This window comes from Megalopta genalis, chromosome 6, assembly GCF_051020955.1.
Source record: "Megalopta genalis isolate 19385.01 chromosome 6, iyMegGena1_principal, whole genome shotgun sequence".
Lineage (NCBI taxonomy): Eukaryota > Metazoa > Arthropoda > Insecta > Hymenoptera > Halictidae > Megalopta > Megalopta genalis.
The window spans coordinates 20,440,246-20,466,927 of NC_135018.1; the positions used below are offsets into that span (position 1 = coordinate 20,440,246).

The 26,682-nt window shown below is 35.6% G+C and overlaps 2 protein-coding genes across 3 annotated transcripts; one reads left to right on the forward strand and one right to left on the reverse strand.

Annotated features, from left to right (window-relative positions):
- Positions 1-125: 125 nt before the first annotated feature.
- LOC143259752 (EF-hand domain-containing family member C2) lies at positions 126-4,776 on the forward strand. Its single transcript, XM_076523162.1, has 14 exons — positions 126-464; positions 569-733; positions 1,029-1,179; positions 1,345-1,568; positions 1,771-2,013; positions 2,100-2,326; positions 2,458-2,649; positions 2,721-2,863; positions 3,115-3,311; positions 3,446-3,582; positions 3,708-3,821; positions 3,929-4,108; positions 4,274-4,376; positions 4,472-4,776. The coding sequence occupies exons 1-14, from the start codon at positions 411-413 to the stop codon at positions 4,628-4,630; spliced, it is 2,289 nt and encodes a 762-aa protein (XP_076379277.1). The 5' UTR covers positions 126-410; the 3' UTR covers positions 4,631-4,776.
- Positions 4,765-26,067, reverse strand: LOC143259755 (protein Wnt-11b-2). Of its 2 annotated transcripts, none has more exons than XM_076523170.1 (5): positions 25,337-26,067; positions 14,196-14,437; positions 10,817-11,169; positions 9,239-9,510; positions 4,765-5,563 (listed from the first exon to the last, which is right to left on the reverse strand). In XM_076523170.1, the coding sequence occupies exons 1-5, from the start codon at positions 25,420-25,422 to the stop codon at positions 5,389-5,391; spliced, it is 1,128 nt and encodes a 375-aa protein (XP_076379285.1). In that variant the 5' UTR covers positions 25,423-26,067; the 3' UTR covers positions 4,765-5,388. The 2 variants fall into 2 exon arrangements, with proteins under 2 accessions (XP_076379285.1, XP_076379286.1); XM_076523171.1 differs by lacking the exon at positions 25,337-26,067 and adding an exon at positions 17,163-17,852.
- Positions 26,068-26,682: the final 615 nt, after the last annotated feature.

Consider the following 26,682-nt stretch of genomic DNA (forward strand, 5'->3'; position numbering starts at 1 on the left):
CTCGGGGGTCAAGAAATGTGCCTCGGCTCATTATGCCCGGTTAATCCAAATGAATGTGACTGTTTTCATCTCGCTACATCCTTTCCTTTCTGAGTCATGAGATATTATGAATTAACGCGCGTAACTGGATACTAAAGCAAATATAGAGAAAATCATGTTTTTTTACATAGTGGTAAAATATTATATACCACTATATAGTTGCAAGTTCTCATGAGCATAATAAATAAATATGCGGTTTCATATTATAGTTCATCCTTCTTGCATATTTACTTTATGGAACTATCTCCAAGGAAACAATAGCAGTAAATAGGAGGGTCTCATTCTTTTGCAGCAATGTTAGGTTGTACGTTGTGCAAAGTGTACTGGTTGTTAATACCTATTTCAGTCAGTTAATTGTGCATTGTTGCATAATGCAGCGCGATCATATTCTTCCTTGTTTACCTGGATATAATTTTGACACGAACGTGAGTTTCTCTGTGAATGAAGTTTTTGGAAACTATTAGACAATGTATTGAAAAGTATTTTGAAGGAAGTTTAAAATATGTTATTACATATTTCATATTTATAGCTCGGCCGTACAAATTTTCGCAGAGATCAATATTTCGGTAAAATACACGAAGGAGTCTATTATTTATCAGATAAAGCAGATAAAGGAGATCCCGTTAGTTATCCGTCAGTGTATCCTCGAGGGGAAGCACAAGAATTACCATCATGGATCGCTTATGATGGCCAAGTACAGTGATTTGTAACTTGTAGAAGTTTCATTAGTAATCATTATCATTATAAAAATTGAATTTCCCCATCAGTTACTCGAAACCCGAACATTACTAGTTCCTGCAAGCAGGCAACCTTCTTAAATACTATGTACTTATGGTAATCGTTTCCAGGTGTAATATTCAAAAAAATTTATTTTTGTTTTGAATATGTTAAGCAGTACAATTTATATTTATGTAATCAATTAAAATATTAATAGAAGATGCAAAATGCACTGAAACATATTTGTTCTTAAAATTGATATATACTTTTAGAGATTGATGTTCAAAGCTTTCTTTCAAGAAACCGTTCAAGAAAGATGGAAAACTGCTTATCAAGTACGCGTAGTAAATATTAGCTTCTTTCTAGAAGATGGTACAATGAAAATTACTGAACCTCCCACGGAGAACAGCGGTCTTGAACAAGGTTTGTTTATTGTTTCCTTGAATTCTATTGTTATTACTATATATTACATTATATTTATGAACGGAAAATTTTGTCACACAAGTATTAATTAAAGTTAAAACTTCCGAAATTATTGCTGGTGAATCTCTGTAGCTAAGTTATTAAAATATTTATTATTTGCTATAGGAGTTTTACTCAAGCGACAGAGAGTCCCGATGCCGAATCCAGCGAAATACAGATATTACGACATACTCGATTTAAATATTGGTAAAGAACCAGAAATTTTCGGAAGAGTTTATAAGATCGTCGATTGTGATAAATTTACAAGACGATTTTTGAATCGCATGGGTATTCCAGTTCTAGATCCAATCAATATTCCCAAAGATCCATACACGGAACTACGGAAATCTGTAAGTTCGTAATTTGTATTGCGCAAAAAAGGAAGCCGTTTATTTAAATAACTTTTTAATCAAGTTTACTATATGAATCTTTATGTAAAAAGGTGGTAATATCCCTTCTGTTTGAAAGATCCGATTGTTGTGCAATTGATCGTGATCGGACATTTTTCATTGCAAGAATATTTGATGATCTATGATTTTCGTATTGCAATAGGAAACATTTGCAAAGAAACCGAATCGAAAGATTGATACTCGTGGAGATTTCCTGAAATATGATAAACAGGTACTTCGATTTTATGGTTACTGGGATGACACCGACAATCCTTTCGGTATTGTTCATGATCTCGACATTCGTTACTACCTATCTGATAATACGATGGCAATTAAAGAGATTGTGCCACCGAACTCTGGACGAAATTCTGGCTGCATGTTTCTGCGTCGAATGAAAGTTCCTAAAGTAAGGGTCTTTGTATTACAGATAACTGTATAATATGTAACGCTTGTTAAAATACAGTAAATTAAGAAATTAATTTCTGAACACAGTTCTTCTCTGAACTGGATGCAATCGGTTCTAGTGAACCTGTTAGCGTCTTAAACGTTATGGGAAGCGATACATCCACTGGTTATTATACAATCGATCCATTAAACGCTGGAAAAGAAAACAAAGAATCTTACAAGGACAACGAGCTTGGTATCAGCGCTCAGATAAATGTTTTTGGAAGGATTATTGTTATAACGGATATGGATGAATTTACAAAGGATTATTATAGGTGAAACATAATTGTTAATAATAATGTTAATATTAATTTGTTATTTTTAACAGACCATTTTACAATCCTTTGATGTTACAATTTAATGAAGCATGTAAACATATGCTTATAAATATTTTACTGCATGAAAGGACGAAGTATGGCGTAGACAACTTTACTTCTTTGGAGAGACCTCGAAAAGGTGATGATGTCTGCGTGGAGGTGCAAAAATATATACCACCATACAACGGTTACGGCAGCTACGAAGACTCTCTTGGGAATTGTTTCACTGTACTGCCACAGCCACCCAAAATGGACCTTATCAAATTTTTATATCACGACAAGTATTTACTTCATACCATGAAATCGTGTTACTGGTGTAAAACCCAAGAATTCATTTTCCGTTTGATTTCAGACAAGGTTTCGATAGCCATGTTTTGAGATTTAGAGCTAGATTGATATCGAATATACCAGAAAACGAGGACAGATTGTTTATAATAAGAGTCTTTTTGATGGATGACACGATCTCTATTTTTGAACTGGCAAGAAGAAATTCTGGTAAAATTCCATTCCTATAATAGTTACCCAATATGTTTTTTCATTATTTTCAGGAAAGTGTATCATTTAATGATTTATACGTATTGTGTTATATAAGAGATCTTGTTGATCCCAATTAGTTCAGGGAACGTAGATTGTTAAATTTTATGTTGCCGATTTTACATAAACATCGTCTTATTTATGATACAGTCACCATAGAAATTTCGATGACGCTGATTTATGGATAGCAGAAATGGTTATTGTATTTACAGGTTTTAAGCGTTGCCTTTTCCTGAAAAGAATGCCGGTAATGCTGCCTAATCAAGAAATATTCTCGAGCAGAAAACCGGATTATTACAAGCCAGAAGATTTCTATATCGGAGCACGTGTTAACTTGAACGATTTTATCTTCGAACTCACCTCGGCTGACGTTTATGCCCTTCGTTACATGGAATTACATTGCGATAAGGTTCCGTGATTTGTATCCATCGCGCTATTTTATTATTTCTCGTGCTTCGAACTCGACTCGCCCGATTATCGTTCTTTACGACTTTCATTTTCCACTCGTGCATCTCAGAACTATTGAGACATTCCATTTTTTAGTTTCTGCAAGCTGACATCAAACGGATACTAGCTAAACTACGGCAAATTTTGAAACCAGTCTACAAGGAATTTGTAGAACATTATACTCCTGTGAAATCGGGCGATGATCCTCAGACATTGTCCTTCGAAAAATTAAGGTACCTTAATTTTTACTAGAATACTCTTAAAATTCTTGAAAATATTCAGTAAGAATATTAGACATACACTTATAGGTACTCTGCCATTTTTAATTAAATAGCGATTAACAAACTTTTTGATTCAGTGAAATCATTCAGAAGTACTCAATAGGCAAAATAACGGAACATGAGACGATTACGATAGCGCGACACTATTCATCAGATGAGAAGAAAGAGTTCTATAGTCGAGAATACGTGAGGTAATCTGACTGTATAATTTATATTTGTAATTGACTATAAAAACTTTTAATTAATCCGAACAGAATCATTGTTACCATAATATTTCTTCTTCAATAACTATTTTTAGGGGATTAATGCATACAGAACTGTCCCGAAATTTATGGATGGAGCTAGATCGTTTGGAAGAGGATCTTCATCACTGGGATAGAGGACGTACAGGATATTTAGCACGTGATACGATTTATAGTGTCCTTCGAGGAGCTAGAATACCAGCCGACGTGGAACTTATAAACTCGATGCTTGACCAGTACGTGAACTGTTAATGTTTTCATTTTATTGAATTATCAAGCATCCAGTTTTAATAAATGTTTGGAAAGTATTATTTACTTTAGAAAAAAGTTTTATAACGCTTGGTAAAGTGATATAGAATATCCCATAAACTATTACTTATAGAACTATGATTCTAATGTAGCATTAAGAGAGACGAGGAAGGAAAATTGGACTACAATGACATGTTGCAATTCATGAACGTAAAAATTAATCCTGTCCCAGCACTGCCGCCAATAAACGTCAAGGTAATTTTATTATAGATATTATCAATATTCCATTCGTAGGTACAGTCATTTAAACTCGATTGATTTGTTTGTATTATATACTTCTAATTTTCTAGACTGCACTTTGGTGGGCATCGGAAAAAGAACCAGAATGTGGCGCTGGTATAAATTGGTGCGCCTTTATGAAAGATTTAGACATCAATGACAACGACGGAGAGCTTGATGAAACGTCGAAATTGACATCGAATTCGAAGTGCATTACACTTGGATCTTAGAAGACCATTTCGATTTCGTTTACACGTTATTATGAATTTTATAAGGATTGTGATTTTAATCTATCAGTTTTATAACATATGTATGTGCATTTTTTTAAGTATTATCCTCACGTTCGGAGTGAATAAAATCACGCTTTGTACATGAAGTATTATTTATTATATAATTTCCATATAAACTACATCAGATTTAGCAAATTATTTACATTGTATTAATCATGTTTATACGTGTCTACTATTTTGTAACAGCAATGTTGTTCAGTCTTCAAATGAACATTTTATTACGACATTTTTGCGACGATACTGTGCTCATATTGCGGTTGTTCGCTGACAACACTATGCTGTATGCAGAGCATACTTGAGAAGACACGAAACGTAATAAATAGTAGGTGACATAAATAAGAGTTCTATAAAATATCCTTATCATTTAAGCTTTATGCAATCCTCTGATCAATGTTAATTTACTTAGATAATCGTTTAATGTACATAAGTGCTCGTATCCACTGGATGTACAATTTTTTTATGTAATCACGTCGATTTCTAAAAATTGCTACGAATACGCATTCCGTAATGTTTCGAGAATGTTTCAAATTTTAGGGCAATTAACCATACTGAATAAATAAATTTCGTTCATTATCACGTTCATTATGCAGTTCTTGTCTTAAAATGATGAGCATATATTCCTTGTTCTGATCTAATAAGGACTCGTTACATCGGTTTTCGATTTATTATTCAGTTGTACCTTCTCTTATTTTCTGCATTTATTTGCACTCGTAGGTTTTCACGACTTTTCTGCATGTCTTGCATTTCACATAGCAACAACTGACGTACTTGCAGTCACATCTTTCCAAAACTTCTTCAGTTCTTGTAATGTGTCCCCGACTACAGCAAAGATATTCGCATCCTTCGTAACCAGAACTACTGCCATTACATTGCCTGCACAAAGAAGTAACTCTCATCAGTAACATACTATCCATTGTCTAGAAGAAGTTACATAATTTTTTGTAATAATCATACAGTCTCTTAAAATAGTTGCACAGAACATCATCTTATGATTGTCATTCATCTTCACATTTCATTCTTTAATTTCTCCAATTATATTTTATTCATAATCGAATATTTTAAAGAAAACGTGTACTTTATGTATAATAATTGTTTATATAATTCACATTGGTTACATTAATTTGCATAGTACATAATTTAATATGTATTTTATTAATATACATTAATAATATTACAGTACTAGTATATGTTATTACATGCTAACATTATGTTAGCATACTGTGAAGCTATAATTTAATAGATCATGTAAACAAGTACTAAAACTTTAAAATTAAGCTCTTAAACAAGACATTTAATTTTAACTCACTTATTAATATCAGAAAAGTTCTTATACAACTTTAAGAATAATCTGAGCAATAATTATAAATTTAATGATTATGTTATATTTTTAGTTGGATGTCTTATTTGCAAAAAAGACATCTGCATAATTTATTCGATACCGATTCATTTTTTAAATTATATGATATCCAAGTATATACAATCAATTTTGCCAATGTATTTAATTGAAAGTAAATTATTCGATGGGGTCAACTCCTAGAGATTTTGGAAATTAATCGATTGCTACTTCCGGACACACGGTAATATTTCATTTCTAATTATATACACTAATAATACACTATTCTGCTTTGGGAACCACTGCCTACACAGCTCGCCAGTTACAGCTTACAACCGGTAATTATAACCCTCCATATAATTATACAAAGTGGGCGTGGTGAATGTTTATTACGGGACGCCTTCGACCATTTCTCCGTATACTTTCCGAATTCCTTTTTTTTCCTAACACTGTATCTGCGTTAAATATGCCGTAAATTGTATAACACGCGAGTGTCATTTTATTCTTGGTTTATTTTTATTGTCATGATTACGAACATAATCGGAAACGTGCATAATAAAGCTAGTTATTGTAATATTAACAGAAAACTTCTATTTGTGCCATTATGAGCGTAATATTATACACATATACTATTATATTTGCATTATTGTACATATTATTTTATTGTGTGATAACAGATTCAGTTTTTAAAGAAGTAAATATGACAAGCGAAAGCGGAAATGAATTTGAATAAATCAATCGCTCCTTGAACATAACAACGAATATCCTTCACTAAATAATCGAATGGAGAAAAAGTATATACAACATAAATCCTTATCGAAGGTTTCGAATAAAGAGATAGCACTCAAAAACAAAGTATAATCCAAATTACAACTTTTTTAAACAGTAGATCAGTTGGAAAAATACAACATCAACGGATATTTTGGAATGCGTTAAATGCACACATGTATCTGTATCTACTTCCTCAATTAAAATCGTTCATAGAACATTAGGAGCTATAATTTTTCTTTTAAAGCATGAATGGTTAATTGTAGAAACAGTGGAAATACTTTCTTTGTCTTTCTGTACTGATCACCATTCTGAGAATGTCGTGGGTGATCTTAATTCGTGAAGACTAAGGCGTGAATAATTGAAGGCGACAAAGGTGCTCCTTTTGCCTTACCACCGAAAAATCCATAGCGAATGCAATCACTGGCCGAAAGTAACACCGTTTATTCTTTATTTTCTCCTGCGCGTGCTAACAGTGATTGCTACATTTGATTTTTACGACCATCCGAATTTTAGACAGCCTTCATTAGGGGCTAATTTCTTATAAATTATACGTCCGGAATGCATTTCTTGAAAGTGCATTTCAACGTCCCTATAATTCGTAAATTGATAGTCTTTACAACCTTGATAATGTACGTTGAACTTTTCTGATCAGCAAAATTTTACCATTTGTAACGATTGCGTTGATATCTTCAACAATGCAGCTGCAGCATGATCTAGTTCATAGTTGCATGAACAAATCGTGCTTATTCATCCTTCAGTCGACTACAACAGTGAATAAATAAACTTGCAAAAAAAGAAATAAGTATATCGCAAGCAAAAGAGCTTTAGATTGATACGCGATATGAAGCATCTATAATGTATATTAACGAACTCCGACGTTCACTGTCCCATTCGGCTATAAATCGATCGTGTCATATGCCACAGTTTAGTTGGTTATGTGGTCACAATTGATTAGACAGATCGGATAAAATTATGCACTGAAAATATATTATGTATCTTATGAAATATGTAATGTTCTATTGAATACAATTGAAACTGATCACACAATGGTAGGTTTAAGAATGTCAGCAAAATCTTTCGAATGGAAATCGGTTTTAACTTTTTGTTCAGAAAAGGATAAATTATAATTAGCAGCGTAATTTCATTGTATGTACTACGTGACATGGTTCAGGACACACCAAGGATATATCTAACTATATAATATTCCACAATTCGTTGTTCAAAATTATTTAATATGTTTCTCTGGTGCGAACATTTAAACATAAAAGACTATTTTCAACGAACATTCTTGCTTTTTGTTAACAGCGTCTTGTTTTTATGTCAAACGATCCAAGGTATAAGGATAAGGGGTACTCATTTATAAAAAGTCTATTAACTTTTTCACAACAAATTCCTGAAATCCCCGCTTAAACTGGTTGAAATATTTATTATTGATGTCGACTGATTGGTTTATATTCGATTAGCTTTCCTCCGGTATTTGATTGAAAAATGAAATAGGGAAACGACTATTCGGAGACTCATATATCTTGCAGTGGCGTTAGAACGTTTTACAAGCCGCTATTCAACGCGATTGCAGCCTTTATTTTTGTCTCCGAGCTGGTCAACTAATCGGTATCTGGTACTAATAAAATCCTTCCATCTTGTACATCCACTCCATTTTTCATTGTTTTTCTTGCCGACACGGTGTACTAGCCACACACAACGAATTCCTTCCTTCGACCTTAGTTATCTTCGACATAGCCAGATACTAGCTTATTTATGCGACTGTGACGGTAATTACCTATGAGAGAAGACCTTCGAGATAGGGCGGAATCTCATTTTTACCCGTGATCGGGAAACCTGTTCTCAAATCCAAATAAATCCTCTATTTTACGATATTTGAACGGTCTTTTTGATCTACCGCTGCTACAACCTGGTTCGTTTAGGATCCGGAAAGTATACCTTCACGCGGGCAATGCGGTGCTCATAATTAGATATTTAAAAGTTTTTTTCTATTTTCGCAACATAATATTTTTTACCCAAATGATTGTTTAAAATATTCCAAAATTCGCTACCAGTCTTTCACTATTAGTAATTTGTATGGTAATAGTTAAAATAAAATACTGTGGATGAATTAGAAAAATTTAATCAATTTATTATTAGAATAGAAATAAAATGTAACACGAACGAACGAAAATTTAATTTCTTTGTCAGTCAATCAAAAATTTAAGTATTCAACTAACTGTGAACTGTGTCAATTTGATCAAACTGTATATATTTCATTATATTCTTCTCATTTACTTTTACCATAAATGTGTATAAATCCTAAGTATAATTATTCGCTATATTCCACGTATTCATTCAAAGAAGAAATTCATTTTTAATTTTCTCCTGTTTCTTACAATCGATCTGGACGATGTTTATTTTGTCTAGTAACGCTACCAAGAGAAAAGATAATTAATTACCTGCCAATAGTTCCCAGACTTCCCCTCTTCTTATCAGGAAGACAATAATCCGGACTTTTAGTGGTGTATAGCAAATTATCATGGTGATACAGTGGTGGCAACCTCCCACCTGATCTCGGTCGAACTTCCGCCGCAGTTGCGTATCTTCGAAGTAGACGAGTTCCTGCAGCCGTAGGCCCTGAAGTGCCTAGTCCTCTCCAACAGGTACGCACACTGCACGAGCCAGATACCCCGTGGCACTTACATTCCAAGGTCAACGATTGTTCAACCGCCTTATGGTAGTGGTACACACCAAAACATTAATAATCTTGTACAAATTAAAACACGATCATTTTAACGAATACATTGGAAATTAAGTATGTACATGCGTATGCACATAACGAACGTATTTTGTCAATTAACAATTCTAATCATTCTTAAATGTTGCTTCTATGCTACGAATGTATCGTAAAAGAATCGTGAATTATATTCATATTGGTATACTTTTGAGTAATTGTTTCAATTATTGCCAGTTTGTTAAGAATTATCTATGAGTAACGATCATTTCAGATCGTCTAATACCCAGAATACAAGAGTGAAATATTATATTTTAGTTTTGTATTTAAAAAAATTAATTTGTATTTATTATAATAATTATTTTATATTTAATATCGTTTCATCTGTCTGCAAGTATAGGAATTTTTTACTTATACAAGGCAACATAAACCATCATTTTTATTAACATGTTGCATACTGCTAAAAGACAAAAATTATAGACACAGTCTTATTGAATAATTCTGAATGAAATAACCATTTACTTTTTATGTGATAGAAAAGTTGTAATCATCTAAATACTTTCAGGAATTGAATAGTTAACGAAATAAACTCTCCAAATCTGGTCAAATGTGGATATGACAGTTAATGTGTTAAACAATGAACAACATATTATCTTTGTCAAACGAAGAAGGTCTCTTTCAAAAAAGATATCACATTCACCTTTCTGCATTGCAAATTAATCCTTTTGTACATCATATTCAGCTCTTTGCACTGCAAAGTAATCCTTTCACAGATCAAAATTAGATGTCTGTTATTAAATTTTTTAATTTAATATGAATTTATATAAATAATTAATTATAAAACAATACAAATTTCATTACAAATAATTAATCTTCATTAATCATTAATAATCCACAATAATTATTGATAAAATGTTATTTAACTAAAAAAGGCAGTAAGAACTGTTATATCACATTTTAAAATAATGTTTACGTTATTTTTTATATATAAAAACTGTTAAAAGTGTAACGGCTGCATGAGTCGTAAGACTCAATTTGATATGCATAAAAAATGCACTACGTCATATAAAACAGAAATGCTATAAGTCAGAAAAACTATTTTAGATTTAGAGTTACAATGATTTCGAGTGCAAATGAATTAATATGAACAATGATTACAAATAATTATAAATGAGTTAATTTAATTCGTAAAAAACGATGAATATGATCTACAAAAGAATTAATTTCGTGTACAAAATCTGTAGCGGGGCGTCCGATGCTAGTTTTCTAAAAATTGGTAGTATTATGTCGGTGTTTTAATTACCCTTCGACCCGCCCGTGTGTTGTGCATATTAACAGCGTGCATAAACTTCGCTGTCGTGCCGGTGCCAGGAGGCGTAGCGCCCTGGAGGAACCTTTTCGCCATTCGGGACGCTGACCGGACATCGTCTCCGCAGCCACCCCATTTGAAAGAGTTCCTGGTTGACAGTGTGCCGAACGAAACCGGCGTCGCTGTAAATGATGACGGTGATATCAAAGCTGATGGCGAAGGCGGTTCTCTTCGCGGCGGAGTTGCGCAGGAACAGGCTGCGAGACTTCCCAATGCACAACCCCTTGCCAGCCTCCAAACTGCAGCTGCAGCCGACATCGCGTACACGAACGCCTGTTCTCTCGTTCCTGGTTCGCAAACGAAATCAAACTGTGTTACATAACACTGTAACATTGTGTTAGCCGAAAGATAATGTCGCAATTTTCAGTAGAAAAAGATTCAAATGATATTTGAACAGCTACGTTGGTTAACATTTCCTTGTTGTTAATGTTGATCTTTCGACGTGAAAAAGAATATTTATATTTATTCCATGTCTGCATCAAGTGGAATTGACAAATGTCGACAAAAGAAGAAGTGAATAACATGCATATTTAATAGATTATGTTCGAAATCAAGGGCTAATGCTAGATTTTGATATTCCTAACCATAACTTTGCATCGGAGGGCTAGAGTTATTATATTTTGTGAAGAAAAAATAGAAGTAATATAATAAAATTAATAATAAAAGTACTATACTTTTAATGATCGAGAGAAATACATCTTTCTCTTCAGTGATATCAGAATTTGTTGTAAATATTGAAGAAAAATTGTGCATTCTATTGTTTGACACTCAATTTGATCGTATAATTATCAAACAATAAAAATATAATTTGTTTTAATGTTATGAAGTAGTAGCATCTTAGTGGTATTGATGAATTATTAATTTTGTCAATTAATTCGTATTTAATAAGGAAAAATATATATTATATTTTGGACGATCCTGATTTATAATAAGTTGTATTCCGGCGTCTTTAGAGGCCGCATTTATGATCTCTGCTTCTGACTGCTAATTCCAAATAATTGAAGAAAAGCTGATTAGCACGCTAGCTTTCCGCATACAAAAGGAGAGACCCTTTAAATCTTCCAATACGTATTGAACGACCATGTTTTTCATCAGTGTCGAAATTTAGATTGAGCTTCTCAGTTTTCTCATTAACGAAGGATCTGCTTCCTACGGACAATTTTATTAATTAATTTGTAATTGGAATGAGGAAGATGAAGGGAGCCAAATTGCGGTCTCATAATGACTACTAATTGAGACGTCTTCTTGCCAACGAAATTCTTTTCTGTAAGTTTGCCATTATTATCGGAAGAACATTAATCTTACAACTTTATTTAGTAAACATATCTATTCTAAATTGCCAATAAATAAAAACGATAAACAGTGAATAGACACGTCAGTATAATTTAATTAAGAAATACGCGTTTCGAATAAATATCTAAATTTGTTTTTCTTGAGAATGCAATCTTATATGAAATACAGCTCAATAAATATTATTTTGCATGGAATACGGTTATATTTTTTTAATGATATAACTGTATTGCTGTGTGAAAAATTTGTATAAAATATAAATATATACATTCTGTAATTTTAACTGTTAACAGAAAAATCTATATCAGCATACAAATAGAATAGATTAGTGGAACCGGTTACCGAGGTGACCAATTGCCGTGCCTTTGGTTTGTTTTCGGGCATAATGAACATTCTATTTATCGAATGAAACATATTATATTTTTTATTAAAAAATAAACAAAATAAAAGAATACAAAATTTGAATATGTTTTATTTGATAAATAGAAAGTTAATTGTGGCCGAAAACAAACGAAAGGCACAGCAACTGATTACCCCACAGTAACTGCTTCCACTACCCTAATTTAGATACAAATATTGCATTTCTTAGTGTTTTCCGTTTAAATGAAGCAATCAATTGGATATTTATAATTCACCATTTTTATATCGACGGTTGAAATGAAATTTTTGATGGACGTCTCGACTAGTCTCTATGGGATTTAAGGAAACTGCGGTACGGTGTAAATGATGACAAATGGTGATACGGTATCGTCTATCGAATTTTTCCATCGTACATTTTCCACCACATTTCTTATGATAGAATTGTTGAATTTATAGAAATCCTTCTAGGTAATCAAAAACTTAAGATTTCATCGTATCATTTCATCTTTCATTCAGAATAAAATAAGTCCTTAATCTGGCTTCACCAAAATTACCCTCGTGTCTCCTGTCAATTTGTGTGAACGATGAGAAATAATTAAATTTTGAAAGTTTCACAACTAAATTAGCATAATGCAGAGTCAGTGCATCCTTGGAGTTCTGATGAAGCCGTACCTACAGTTACAATGTTCGTGAAATGTTAAGAAGATATTCATCCTCGACACGGTTTACACCCGGAAATCTCAGCAAATCATAAAATTAAATAACATATGTACATCTTCCTCAGAGCCGTTTGAATTTTACTTCACGTGCGTGGACTTCTCACCATGCAACCGTATTATGTCATCCATAAAAGTTTGAACGTGTTTGCACGGAGCGTAGGCATATCACCATTTTCAACCGCTCGAACTTGAGTACAGAAGCATTTATAGCTTTGCAGATAATGGAAACAAATCTATTTCCAACGAGGAATCAATTATTACAAAAGCCATCCGAAAAATTTACAATTAACAAGAAATATATTTTATATATATTATTTTTATTATATTTTATTATATTTTTTATTATATTATTTTATTATTATTTTATATATTATCATATTTTGTTTTTAATATTTCTGAAACCATAATGATCCTTTCATAGAAAATGTTAATCCAAGCATATATTGTAATAAAAAAAGTAAATACGAACTTATCATCGTTATAAAGAAATACACGTTGCTTACTTTCAGGGCTCGGTAGACTTAGTGTTATGTAACTTTCAAAATTCATTGAAACAATTTAACAACCTTTATTGTTAAATAAGTATTAATTTTACTTTGCAGTATTTCATCCAAATCTTCAAACAGCTACGTCAACACACATTAAAATGATCATCGCAATACATATAAAGATTAAAAAGTACTGTCTTTGATCAAATAAAGGTCCATTCAAAATATGAAGTTTGAAAAATACCATAATCACTTTGTATTCTTCTCTGCCCACTGATGACACAACTACGGTTCTGCTACTAAAACAACCAAGTTCAACAACTCCCAGAAGGGGCGCGCTGCCAAACGAATGGGCGCGTATTTCTTTCTTCGGATTTTATGTAGCATAGAAGAAGACAGCACGTGGGCTGTCATTTTCTTCCGTGTTTCGTAAGGTTTTTGATGGGAAAAATCTACCGGTTAGCAGTTCTGGCGTGTAGTCCGGCGCGCGCTCGATGCTGCTGCAATTCCACCTACGATGTCGAAACGCTTGCTGACATACTGTCGAAGTATCCACCGCTGCCTGCACCAAGCTGGGCATTACGTCCGGCGTTGCTCTGCATGCCCTTGCCTGCTTTCTCTCCAACAGGCCGGCGCTCTTCGCACTGGTGCAATCTTCCCTTGTCCACATGTAACCATTTCCTGTACGGCCGAGAGCTCTGAAATTAAAGCGGTAACGAACTTAACGTCGGCTTCTGACAAACTACGCCGCGCGCTGCCCCCGGAGCTGCTCGATTCGTCAAAGTCAACCGCGTTTTATGGCTTTGAAAACAGCTGGCAAAACTCTGTCAACATTTTTACAGTAGTTAACACTTTGACTGCCGCGTCACCCATATATGGCTGATGGAATTATTTGCTCAGATTACAAAATTAATTTCTACAGTGATCTATTATATTTTCCTAATTTTATTGGGATCCGTGTAATGTAAAAATATTGAAAAAAAGTCATTGATTTCGTACAACTTAACTTTTCAAATTGAATTCGATTAAATAACATACTTTAATTTTGAAAGTTGTTCGTCAAAGTGTTAACACATGCTAAGGGTCAAAAATCAACCCCAAAAACTCTCCAAAAATTTATCATAGCGGACGGTACTTTAACTCTTTCGCATTCTAGAATTTCTAGTGGAATCCAGTTTGTTCGAATATGTTACAATAAAAATGAATTTTGTAAACTAGTGAGAAACTAGTGTCATAATTTGTCTTTCAGGGAATAATTGAGAACATAGAAGTTCCAATTATTGCAGCTGAAATAAAAACCATTTTTGATGGAATCAGAAAATAATAATATCGTCAGTTCATCTTTAAGGAAGAGCATGCGGAGGCTCCTGGTAACGAGGCCAAGTCGACTTTATAGTCGATTCAGAAAAGAATGATAGGAAACGACAGAGGTACGTAGCTCGCGTCGAGGAAAATCGAAAGAGAAGTTTGAAATTCACATCAGGTGAAAGAGGTTCGCGCGGCGGATTCACGGGTCGAAAAGCGAACGGTGAGTTGTTCGCGTACGGTTCTGTCAGAGTCGTAAATCAGGGGTGAATTTCGAAAATTATAGGGCGTGAAGCTGAAAGGTGCCTTTAAGCGGCGCGGGTGGATACGTGCGCCGCGGTGCAAACCGTACAGGAGGATAATTACGGACACCTGAAAGTCAAAATGGCTCGAGTACGGATACGTCTAGACGTAACAGCCCTGGGAATGGCCGGCCCGCCAACCCCGTGTCAGGAGCCTACCCTCGAAATTACCCTATCAAAAGGCCGCAGCTCTAATTCATTATTCCATCGTTGACGACTGCGGAGACTGTGGTTTCCAAGATGCCATTCACGTTACTCGGCCGGTCCCCCATTGACGACACTTTCCGAAACTCGCTAGCCCCTGCACCCGAGAACTGGGGCAGCCATAAATGTTCGCGCTTTTCTATTTTCACGGATACCGGACTTAGTTTACGCGCCAACTTTATGATCCATTTCGGTAGCTTACCTGCAGCTTAGGAGGAACGATAATAGCTTAACTATTTCGTTCGTTCGAAACGCACCGACTTTTATGGATCACATGATTTAAAAACCCCATTAATACGAAAATAACATTAAAATTGTACCCCTTGCATTGAAATTTACGTTAATTAATGCTCACGTTAATGAAAGCTACGTTAATTAGCACTTCTTCGTCCTTAGTGCTTCCACTGCCGCGTCACTGATGTGTGAGTATGAAATTATATGTTCACATTTGAAAATTAATTTTTAGATTAATTTACTGCATCCTCCTAATTTTATTAGGATCCATAAAACGTTAGAACGTTGAGAAATTAATTGACATCATGGAACTTAACTTTTCAATTTTAATTTGACTAAATCAAATAGCTTAATTTTATGAAATTTTTGAGATCGGTGGTGTGGCACAGCTAGTTTTTGTACTGGTAACGTAGTTCTGTATGACGAATATACTCGTCTAACTTGAATTGAAGATAACATATTTGTACATTTGAGATATTCTCGATTATTTTTAGGCATGACAAAATGGACTTAAAAGCGTGCTTGCAATTAAAATATTTCGAAATTATAGTGGTGCATCTAAGAAAGGTCAAACTGAACCGTTTTAAGAAATTGAATCTATATCATGGAACGCTTAAAAAATCTCTAAAGAAAAGTACAAACACATTATTTTTGTTACAAGAAATTGAATATTCATAATTATTTCACAAGTAAGCAAAGGATTTTAAAAGTTCGTTTTGTTACGAACGTGACAAATTTTATAACAAATGATTCGATTATTATATAATAGATACTTTTTCTAGAACAGTCGGGGAACATATTTAATCATCAGATACACCAGGGCACTTCGCTAAAGCTCGGTTTAGAGGAGCCGGCTTCATCAGCGCGTCAGGTTGCAGTCGTTTGCCGCACGTTTAGGAAATACAGATTGCCATGGTGCGTAACTTATGGCACAGGCCATTGCGGGCCGTGAGAAATTACGCGAACCTCGGCCGTTTTAATTGTTTTATAGCCGAGACCGGCTGTCCCACGGGAAAAGCCACGAAGTAGGGAAAAATTGACTAAATTACCATTAATCCTACTTACATTTTAGAATACAGTTCGTTTTCACTCTTGGCAATTCACTTTCTACCCCTAGGGATATTAACCCCTTGCACAATCTTACAGAAACCTTAGTTGCTAACACTTACTTATTACATTTCGTAAGAAAGCCTATTTCTTAATTTTTATTCTGGAAATAGCTCAGACATTTTAGATACATAGTATCAGTGAATCACCTCATATGAAACAAGTACAAAAGGTGGAATTCAGTTTTAAATAACCATTTCACATAACAAAATTACGACTACGTGATGAAATAATCGAAAATAATTATATTTGGCGCTTGTACTATACTTACTATGTGTGTGCGCGCGTGCGCGCGCGTGTGTGTGTGTGTGTACTCTCCGCTGGTTTCAAACAAAATCGCATTACGCCTTCCTTATGGCTTCCAAAAAAGAAAAGGATAATTACTGACACGCACATGAGTGACGGAAACAATCTCAGTAGTCAGATCAATACTCCACAAGTGACACTTGACAGATCCGTGTATACAATTTATGTTAACTGCTTGCCTGAAACACGCGGACTGATAGGTAGCAATTATTTCGACATGGGAATGCAACTTGTTTTACTTTACAGTGTTACAATTTTTATCATTTTATTTTCAAATCTTTTTCTTCGGCGAGAGTTAAACCATATACGCACAGTTAAACCACACACGCAGTTTGCTGTCCTACAAATTATTTGACAAAACGTAATTTTCACTTTTCACTTGTTATATTCGTTCAGTTTCACCGGTATAATAAATTATAGTATCGCTTGCGACGGAAAATTTTATTTGTCAAAGAATCGCTTAATACAAAATTATCTTCCTATTATTTCCTTAGCTTTGATTATTTACATATATACATGTATTCATTTTGTTTACATATATTTATTGAAATTGTTGAAATACATTGAAACCAGAAACACGTATCGCATACCGCATCGACGAGTGTAAAATGAAATGGACGACGCATCCGTCGATGAAAAGCAAACAGAGAAACTTTAATACGGAAATAAAGTCGTTGCGCAACATTCATTGATAAATCATTCGCAAGAATACTACGACAGCAGCTGTCCGCCGTCCAATTTGTGGCATGCGCGGTTGAATTTGTTGCGGCGTATTATTCATACGCGGTATATCTCGTGTCGATAACCATTTCAATTAACCAATGAACGGATTTTCGACGCTATTCGAACGATCGCGGTGAGATCTTATCTCGCGAGACCACCTAGTACGCAACAAGTCCGACAAGGTGCTACGAAGGAAGAATATCGTTCGCTGCATGTTCCATTTCCATACGATTATTTCGGATTGTATTGACATCGATTTCCTTTACGCTTTGCACGATTTTTATTGACCGCAATAACCGTGTCGCTCCAGTCTTTTTTATTAGTCACGGCTACTTTATAGTATGTATTTATGCCCCGCAAGAACGCACGTTTTGATTTTAGTTATCTGCTTTTTGCGGTTTTTAGGGCATGGTCTTGTCATAAAACAGGTTGTACATATGAACGCTGCTGTCGCAAGGATTCGTGCACGTGACAGTGTTCTACAGTTACACATTTAATAATTTACATACCAGATACCTTTTAACGGGCTTCTTGATGTTAACTCTTCCTATCATCAGCAATTTTACAAGAAAGTTTCATTACATAGTTGTGATCGACGACAAATATCGACCTTCTTGAACAACAATTGACACTTCTATTGGAAAATCGATTCAAACGTTCCCAAAAAGTAATTGCGCAAATGATGATTTTGAGATTCAATTTTATTATATTAATATTTCTTTAAATTAATTGTAAAAACTATGTTTATAAAGAAATACATTCTACAACGCCAACTTACTTTCATTCCACGTAACAATCGCACATTAATGAATGAACAATATTCTTATGAACATTGTCGCGGTCCACTATAAGTAGCGTAACCGAATATTGGTATAACACCGAAAACAAAAATTTATGAACTTAGAATTGGTTTTTATTACGACTGGAATTTTCATTCAATTTTCAGGGGGGGTGCATAAAACAGTGCGATCGGGAGTTAGGTTAATAATACATTTCGGTCAAGCGAGAGATTCGGATGCAAAACAATAATCCAAAAGCCACGCTACCGGTTTCTCGTTTCGGTGGCAATCAGCGATCCGCGTTCTTTTGGCCGTGCACCTTTATTCGAAATTGCCCGGGGAAAAAAAGGTGTACCAATAAATTTGGGGGTGCAGTGCTCGCCTACACCCTTACATTGTGTAGAGGCGCGCTGGGACAGGCTTGTTCCACCGAGAAGTTCAGGGTCGTCCACGGACAGACACACATTCTTATGAAAATGCACGGCGGTTCAATAAAACCCGATGACGTACGTTTCGAAATACTCGAGTGGATGAGTATACCGAGTGTCAGATGCAATTTCGAAATTCGTTTTGACTCGCGGAATCGTAAAGTAGTGTTTTTACGGGGCTGATAATAGGCCGGCGCCTACGATTCTTGGTTGTGGTCTCACGCGAGCATAAGGCCCCAGGCTTGGCCAGCTATAAATGGCAACGAAACTGAGGTAGTCGTTACTCGACCATTCGTTTTACTCTACCACCCCTATCACCGATCTAATAGGAAATCGTAACACGATCTTGCTGATTTTTCCGATCGCAGATTTATGGTCTCTGCATATTTCGACGATCGAAAAGTATAACAATTTCTAGACACTTTTCGTAGCGAAACTAATGCACGTGTCTGCGTTTAGTCACAGACATCTACCATAGATCTAATCAATTTTACATGTAAAGAAGTTAGAGATTGCACATTTTAAAGATGTTTCTGGAAAGATCTTGAAAAATGTTTAGAAACTTAAAATTGTGGAACTTATTATTAGACTGCGGATTTTCATGCATAATAAAAGCTTCCTGCATTGATTGAAAAACAGACGAATCAAATATAGTTTTCTGTCTTTTTAAAATAATTTTAACGAATTATATTTAGTACACCAACACTCTTAGTTTAATTTAAACTTGTTTTAATTAGGGCATCGCGGCCAATGAATTTATTGATGAAATTTTAACGAAGACGCGATAGAAACTGTGATATTATTTTGATTTAGTGGTTCACGCATAAACTGCTTCATCTTTTATGAAAGTTATGAACTTGTAGATTTGATAAATCAACACCGTTGCCATATAGAGGTATGATTATCCGTGATATATTTATTGTAAACTTTTAAAAGGAGCATGCACTTGATCTTCGCGATTCTCTTCGGACTATAGTAAACGCAGAACACAGAGGGAGAACGAGCGGCACAAGGGGACAGGCACAATTTTTATGATTGCAATTGGAAGGAGTGCTTCAGTAAGAAAAGTTTTTATATGCATATCAGAACGATGAAAGATTTCAATAACAGGGGTTTGTATAATCGATGCAGCAACGCACATATTTCACTCATCTCTATAGAGAAGTATAAGCAATTATTTCTGCTAATGAGGGAGCACTTAGTTTGATGCTTTCTACTGCTGTAATACTGAAGTTCAACTTCTCTTGACTTTTAACTTGTATCATTTAGGAAGCCAAAGCCATGCTAGAGATATACAATGGATTTTTTAATCGCGTATGCATTTTTTACAACACTGATGGCAACTGTTTGGATCTGACTTTATTTTATTTCGACACGTACATAACATCATCATTTAACCCTTTAGTACTTTGAACCAAAATTTTACTTCCCATTTTTAATACAATTTAAACATATAGCAATACTTGACCTTTCTAGGGAAAATAATTTTTATCATATAATTTTACAATAAAATAACAAGAAGCGTGAAGATATCCTCATTTGTACGAAAAGCATATTAATTTTAACAAACATCTTCGAAAGCGTATATTTTATTACGGTGATTATTATAAAAATATTAAGACGACATTCATATTTATTTTAATGTTGTCAGAACTGTACTCTTTAAAAACTTCTTATTATACCTTCTATTAGTATGTATAGAGTATAGAAGATTTATTTTGTATAGTATATATTCGTTACAAAAGCGACACTGTCCAATAAAATATAAAAATATTCTGAACAGAACATTTACGTCGACGGCAAACAATATGGACAACTCAATGCATTGTTAATTGGATTTCTCAGATCTAGTACCTAATTAAACAATAATCCACATTTATACTGCTATTTTTAAATTACTAGAATGTTTAAACAATAAATCTATTAATCGTGATAAACTTTATTGAAGTTCTGTACACAAAGGGTGGGCCGGAATTCGTAGTACAACCAAGCAGAGAGTGATTCTATACGTGAGAAAATAAGAAAAAAATTATGTGTTTAAGTATAACATTTTTTTTATCCTGGGCTTCATTTTCGAGAAAATCATCTTTGTAAAGGATTTAGTTGCTTCTACTGCACACACAGTTACCTCCGTCCGAGACAGTGTTTATAAACATTAATTGTTGCGACCTACGAACTCAGAAAAAGTCCGCTGAGAAAAGTGTAGGATCGATTCCCACCAACCCACCCATATTGACAAAAATGATCCCTTCCAATTAGCCGCAAATTAGCCGCCATACTGAATTTCCACGAAACGAGGGATTCGAGTTCGGCTGAATAAAAACAAACAATTCCTCCTGACTCCATCATGTCTCGCTTCCCCGTGGTCACCATTTTCGGCTAGGAGCACATCGGACGCGTGTGACTGTGCTTTCTGTGGATGTGTATGTGTGTATTATTTACGCGACCACGGGCGAGCGAAACAAAGTGAAACAGACGCAACAATTACAAGTTGTAAGAGCGTTGACTTATTAAATAAATAAAATTATTATATAAATTATTTATATAAATTATATTATATATATTATTATATTATTAATATAATATTATTATATTATTATTATATATATTATAAATTATTAAATAAAGCATTAACTTCAGATTCTTCTGATGAACACATGATTATTTGTAATTACTAATTACTAATTAGCATCTTGACTAACTTTTCATTGCATTGTGCAGCAAACGTACTGTACTATACACATATTTTTTATATTTATGTTGTATCATATGATATCTTATACCTACATTAACGTATAACGTTAAGAACCCGAAGGTAATATCAGAAAACGAAAAAATGAAGCATTATGCATAAACTAAATGACGCAAAGGGCAAGGGGCATGGGGAATCAGTCGTTCGCCCATCTAGCCTCTTCCAATTTGTTTTGATTCCAGACTTTTGATTATTATTAACTGAGTTATGCGCTGATCAAGAGATGTAATTGGGTGGAACGGGCGACGGATCCTGGTTGCTCCTCGCGTCGATTAGCTTGTGGGTCTTCTCGTTTACCGATAGAAGCGGCTTTCGGGAGGTCATAGAAAAATAGGGACTACTGGCGTGCAGGTCAGTCGAAGCGAGCGGAATACCTCCCTTGTCCCTTTGCCGAAACGACGAACTTCTGAGCAACGGACAGTACGAAACGGAATGTTTCCATCATTGTCAATGTTTGTAAACACTATCTCGGACAGAGGCAATTGCGCTCGAATAAACGATAACTAAATCTTTTACAAAGATGAACAAACCTCAAAGTCGATTTTCTCGATAATGGAGTCCCGGATAAAAAGATGTTAACCAAATTTTTTGTCTTACTTTTTCACGTAGAATCATTCCCTGATCGATTGTATTACTTTGTATTACTTACAATGGATGTTTCATAACTATTATATTTGACATTTACTTCACCATCAATGAGCATATCTCTAATTACGCATGATGTTTCTTTTTTGTAGAGTATTTCTGGATTTGCAAATGACATATTTCTTAATGACGAATTTTTATATGATAACATTAACAACATTCTAGAAAATTCAAACAATTTTCTGTACATGTCAAGTATTATAAAACATTATGTAGAAAATAATGTAAACTTTGACTCCCACCATAAAAAACACTTTTTGCTATACACTCAAGATTCATTTCAAGCAGAACTAAGCAAATCTTAGACCTACCGAGCACCAAAAGTGACGCTATGTCGTTCCGTAATAATGACAGGGCATTTGCTATCGATAATATCGATCATTTTCTACGAAGGAGTCCTTAGGATTAGAACAATTTTAAAATCAAAAATGTGAAACCGGTCAATTTGATTGGCACGGTAGGTTTAGTGTTAATCCACGTGTAACGTAAGATCCAAACTGCGTATCAATGCATAGAACAGAATAATTAGTTCAGCACGGAAAAGCAATCCGTCATATGTATTGTTTATCCGAGTGATTTGTTGGGACAGAGTTTCTTCGGGGTACTAAAGAGTTGCCGGAAGTTCGGTACATAAATAACCGCGGAAAAATTGAGACCTCAATAACACACGGGTTCTGCGAGCGAACTGAAAGTGACAGGATCGATGTCATTTTGGTCGGGCGACGACGCAATCAAACCGAATCAGTGGTCGCGACCCGACCTGAGAAATCGCCCTTCTGTTTTTTCTTGGCTGTCGGATGGCGCCCGATGATTATAAATAAAAGAAAAAGAATAGGAAAGGGACCGGGGGGTTAGAAGAACGGGGATCCGAGGAGAGAGCCTTCTCAGAAACGGCGTGCATAAATCACGAATCGCAGGCAACCCCTAATTTCCCACCCTGTTCAAACGGCAACCCCCGGCTGTCTTCCTTTAGTAGTTTTCTTCCCGCTCCGCGCTCGTATTTTGATTTTGCACGCAAAACCACCATCACTCCGCCATTCATCATCCGCCGGCTAGCAGCCTACTCTCTTTCTGTTTCCGCTTTTCCAGCCCCTCTTTGCGTCCCCCTTCTCTTCGCGCTCTCCTTTACGGTCTCCCACCTCGTTCCATGCCCCTGTGAAATTCGCCTCGAATCACAGGACAATTAACGTCGACGAGCAGCTACGTGATATAAGGAAGATTTAACCGACGATCACCTCCGGCGTGAATGATAATGGCATATCTTCATGCTTCATAAGCGGTCAGTGAATGGGTCGAGCGAGGAGGACGCAATGATTCATAAGAAACGCTCGGACAACCGAAGGGGGAGCTAGAAGAAAGGAACGAATTAATTGATACGGAGAATGGAATTAAAGCAGGAATCCGCGGACGGGGATATTTCTTGAGGCCAATAGGAAACGATTAATACGACTGACGACAAAGAATTCCTCATAACCGTGATTGATGGAATTAACACTAAACCTAGCAAGTACTAAAACTGAAAAATTTGTGTCGCTTTGGAAACACCGGCAAGACTGAATTCACTTATATTTTTCTTATTGCTGATTTCGAATACCTTATTCTTCGCGAATGTTTCGACATTTACGCAGAATGAACATTATTTGCTTCGATTAGCAAGAATAGGAACTGGACAGAGATTTCTACATTTCCTTAATGAGCTAAAACTAATACAGTAGAGCTTGGATTCTTTTAATTTGTTTTCACTGCTTTGGATGTCATTTGATTTTTGTCATGAATGCTGAGAATCCGATAACTCTTCAACGGATGAATATTTTCAGCTCAAAATGAGAGAGAATGCCATTGTATGTAGATTCGGAGTCAGACACCGGTTCGGAATCACTGCACGATAATGAACAAATGAAATTAGCTCATTTGAAATTATGTCTATTCCTAGTTTTGCGTATCCTTTTATTAGACTTCGATCATGTTGCGCTCCGCATTGAAAAATTACTCTGTTGATGATCGATCTGATATCAAAAGTTCCAATTAGATTTTGTTTCGCGACACGTGGTTGTCGTTTGACCTACAATGGGCGAAAAGAAATATTTTTAAAGCAACGGTAACCGTTCCACCTTGCTTTAAAAAAAAATGCTATTACTCACTTATGATTTTCAGCATCCATATCTTTCTCGTTACTGTTTCACGATCTGTATTTGCACAATTATCTCGAATTTCTGCTTGGGCATTATCTCTGTGTATACTACTATTGATTAAGGTGACAAAAATCGATTCTTTTAAGTTTCTAAATGAGGTTTTTAGAAACACAGTTTAACTAATTGAATTGCAGCAACCAGTGCAAACATTTTTACACGGACGGTTTCTGTCGAAAGCTGCAAACGATGATCAAGGAACAAGCAATTCCCTAATAAACTTAGATCCGAGATGGCGCACCACGCATAAGGATCCTTTCGGCGATAAATCTTCGTTGAGACTTATTGTTCCCGGGGGCCCGGCGCGCGGTAGAAAACGAGCAGAAAAGAAATCTTCATAATAGAGTAAATGATTCTTGTTTCTCTGGCATTCGTTCTCTGGTGTGCGTTCATCCTTCTCGGCTACTAATCTATTTGTTTCTCATTAACGGGCCCACATTAATCTTCGGACTCCTCTGGAGCCCTCGCGGCCGAACGCGAGAACGCCGAGGATGCTTGTTACCGAAAGGTTCGTGGATCTTCGGCAAGATGGAATTTCCGATGTAAAGTCCGAGCCACAAAACCGATTACAAAATGCACGGTGCACTTTTCTAAAAAAAAAAAGAAAAACACGGTTTACTTACAGCCACTTGATGCAGTCTCCGCCTTGGACCAACAGCAGAAGCAACATCAGCCATGTGTTAGCACCGCTTCTCTTCGTTACCACCATGTTTGATCACTTTGCATTCTAGAAGATCGGCGTTCTGTCTTGCGTTCCCGCACAGGCTCCCGTTTCTCACTGATCGTTTAACATTAATGGAAATGTTTCAAGGGCCGCTGTGTTTTCCTCGATGATCGGTCGATCGTTTTGCCGACGAATGCGGTGCCCTATGCGCCTCCATGCTCAGAGGAGCCTACTTTTCAGAGTTCGAGAAAAGTTCTCGAGATACCAAGACTATTATTGTAGGAAGATTGTAATAAACCGATTTTGAGATACTGGGTAGCTCATAAATTTCCGAGACACTGGACGCGGACTCCTTTAATTGCCGTTGTCGATCGAATGATAAACACCGGCTACAAATCACGCGTGGCGCAGCGTTGCTCGATTTCTTTCGCGTGTGCCGTTAACATCGCGAACGGACCGAATACGCGGTGAAAACGCGTGGACAACCGATAAGATTGCGTTTCATGACCGAGAGAAAGGACGAATTATTTCAACGAGAACGATTATAGTTCGAGAGGCACTGACACTTCACGGTTGAATCCTTAGATCGATCGCCACGAGGACATGTCAACGCGCCGTATTCTGAATGATCTGCGACCGATACAGTTCCCTATCGGGGAAGTTTCTTCGCATCGTCCCGTGCTGCAGGGAGTCTGCGTGGTTACAGGTGTCCGTCGAGCCGTCCTGCAGGACTTGCCGGTCGTCGTGGAGGTGGAATCCTCCTACTACTACTCTAATTCCTCCTACTTCACCTACTCGTTTTTCGTTGGCCGAAGAACCGGCCACAGGGATGGCGATCACCGGAGTCCTAACGACAAGGGAGCACCGGAATCTATCGCTATTCACGCTCAACAGCATTCGTTCACAGTGAACAATACTACTTTCTGATACTGTGCCTTGAAAGCTCCTTTTGTTGATTACTCTACAAGCGAAATTTTGCTTTTCTTGGAGAAACTTTTGAAGACGTTCTGTACACCGTCCATTACAGTCGTGGACAAATAGATGGGGACTATTTTTAAAATGGAATAACTTTTCTAACATGCTAAGTGCCGAAAATCAAGCTAAAATATCTTATAAAATCTAAGCAATTTGATCAATGAAATTGCACCTAAAGAATTAAAATTTAGAATAGTGGATGGTATTTCAACTATTTTGTATCCTAAATATCCTAGTACGATCCATATAACACAATTTACACAGTTAATAACAGAAGTCTAAACTAAAATGCAAAATCGTACAACTCTGATTGCACAGTTTGAAAGAAAA

Coding starts and splice junctions, on each gene's coding strand:
- LOC143259755 (XM_076523170.1), bottom strand. CDS start 25,422: ATGGTGGTAACGAAGAGAAGCGGTGCTAACACATGGCTGATGTTGCTT. Junction 14,438..25,336: donor GGAGACTGCATCAAGTGGCT/GTAAGTAAACCG, acceptor CTTTAATTTCAG/AGCTCTCGGCCGTACAGGAA. Junction 9,511..10,816: donor ACACACGGGCGGGTCGAAGG/GTAATTAAAACA, acceptor CACTACCATAAG/GCGGTTGAACAATCGTTGAC.
- LOC143259752 (XM_076523162.1), top strand. CDS start 411: ATGCAGCGCGATCATATTCTTCCTTGTTTACCTGGATATAATTTTGAC. Junction 3,312..3,445: donor TGGAATTACATTGCGATAAG/GTTCCGTGATTT, acceptor TCCATTTTTTAG/TTTCTGCAAGCTGACATCAA. Junction 3,583..3,707: donor TTGTCCTTCGAAAAATTAAG/GTACCTTAATTT, acceptor TTTTTGATTCAG/TGAAATCATTCAGAAGTACT.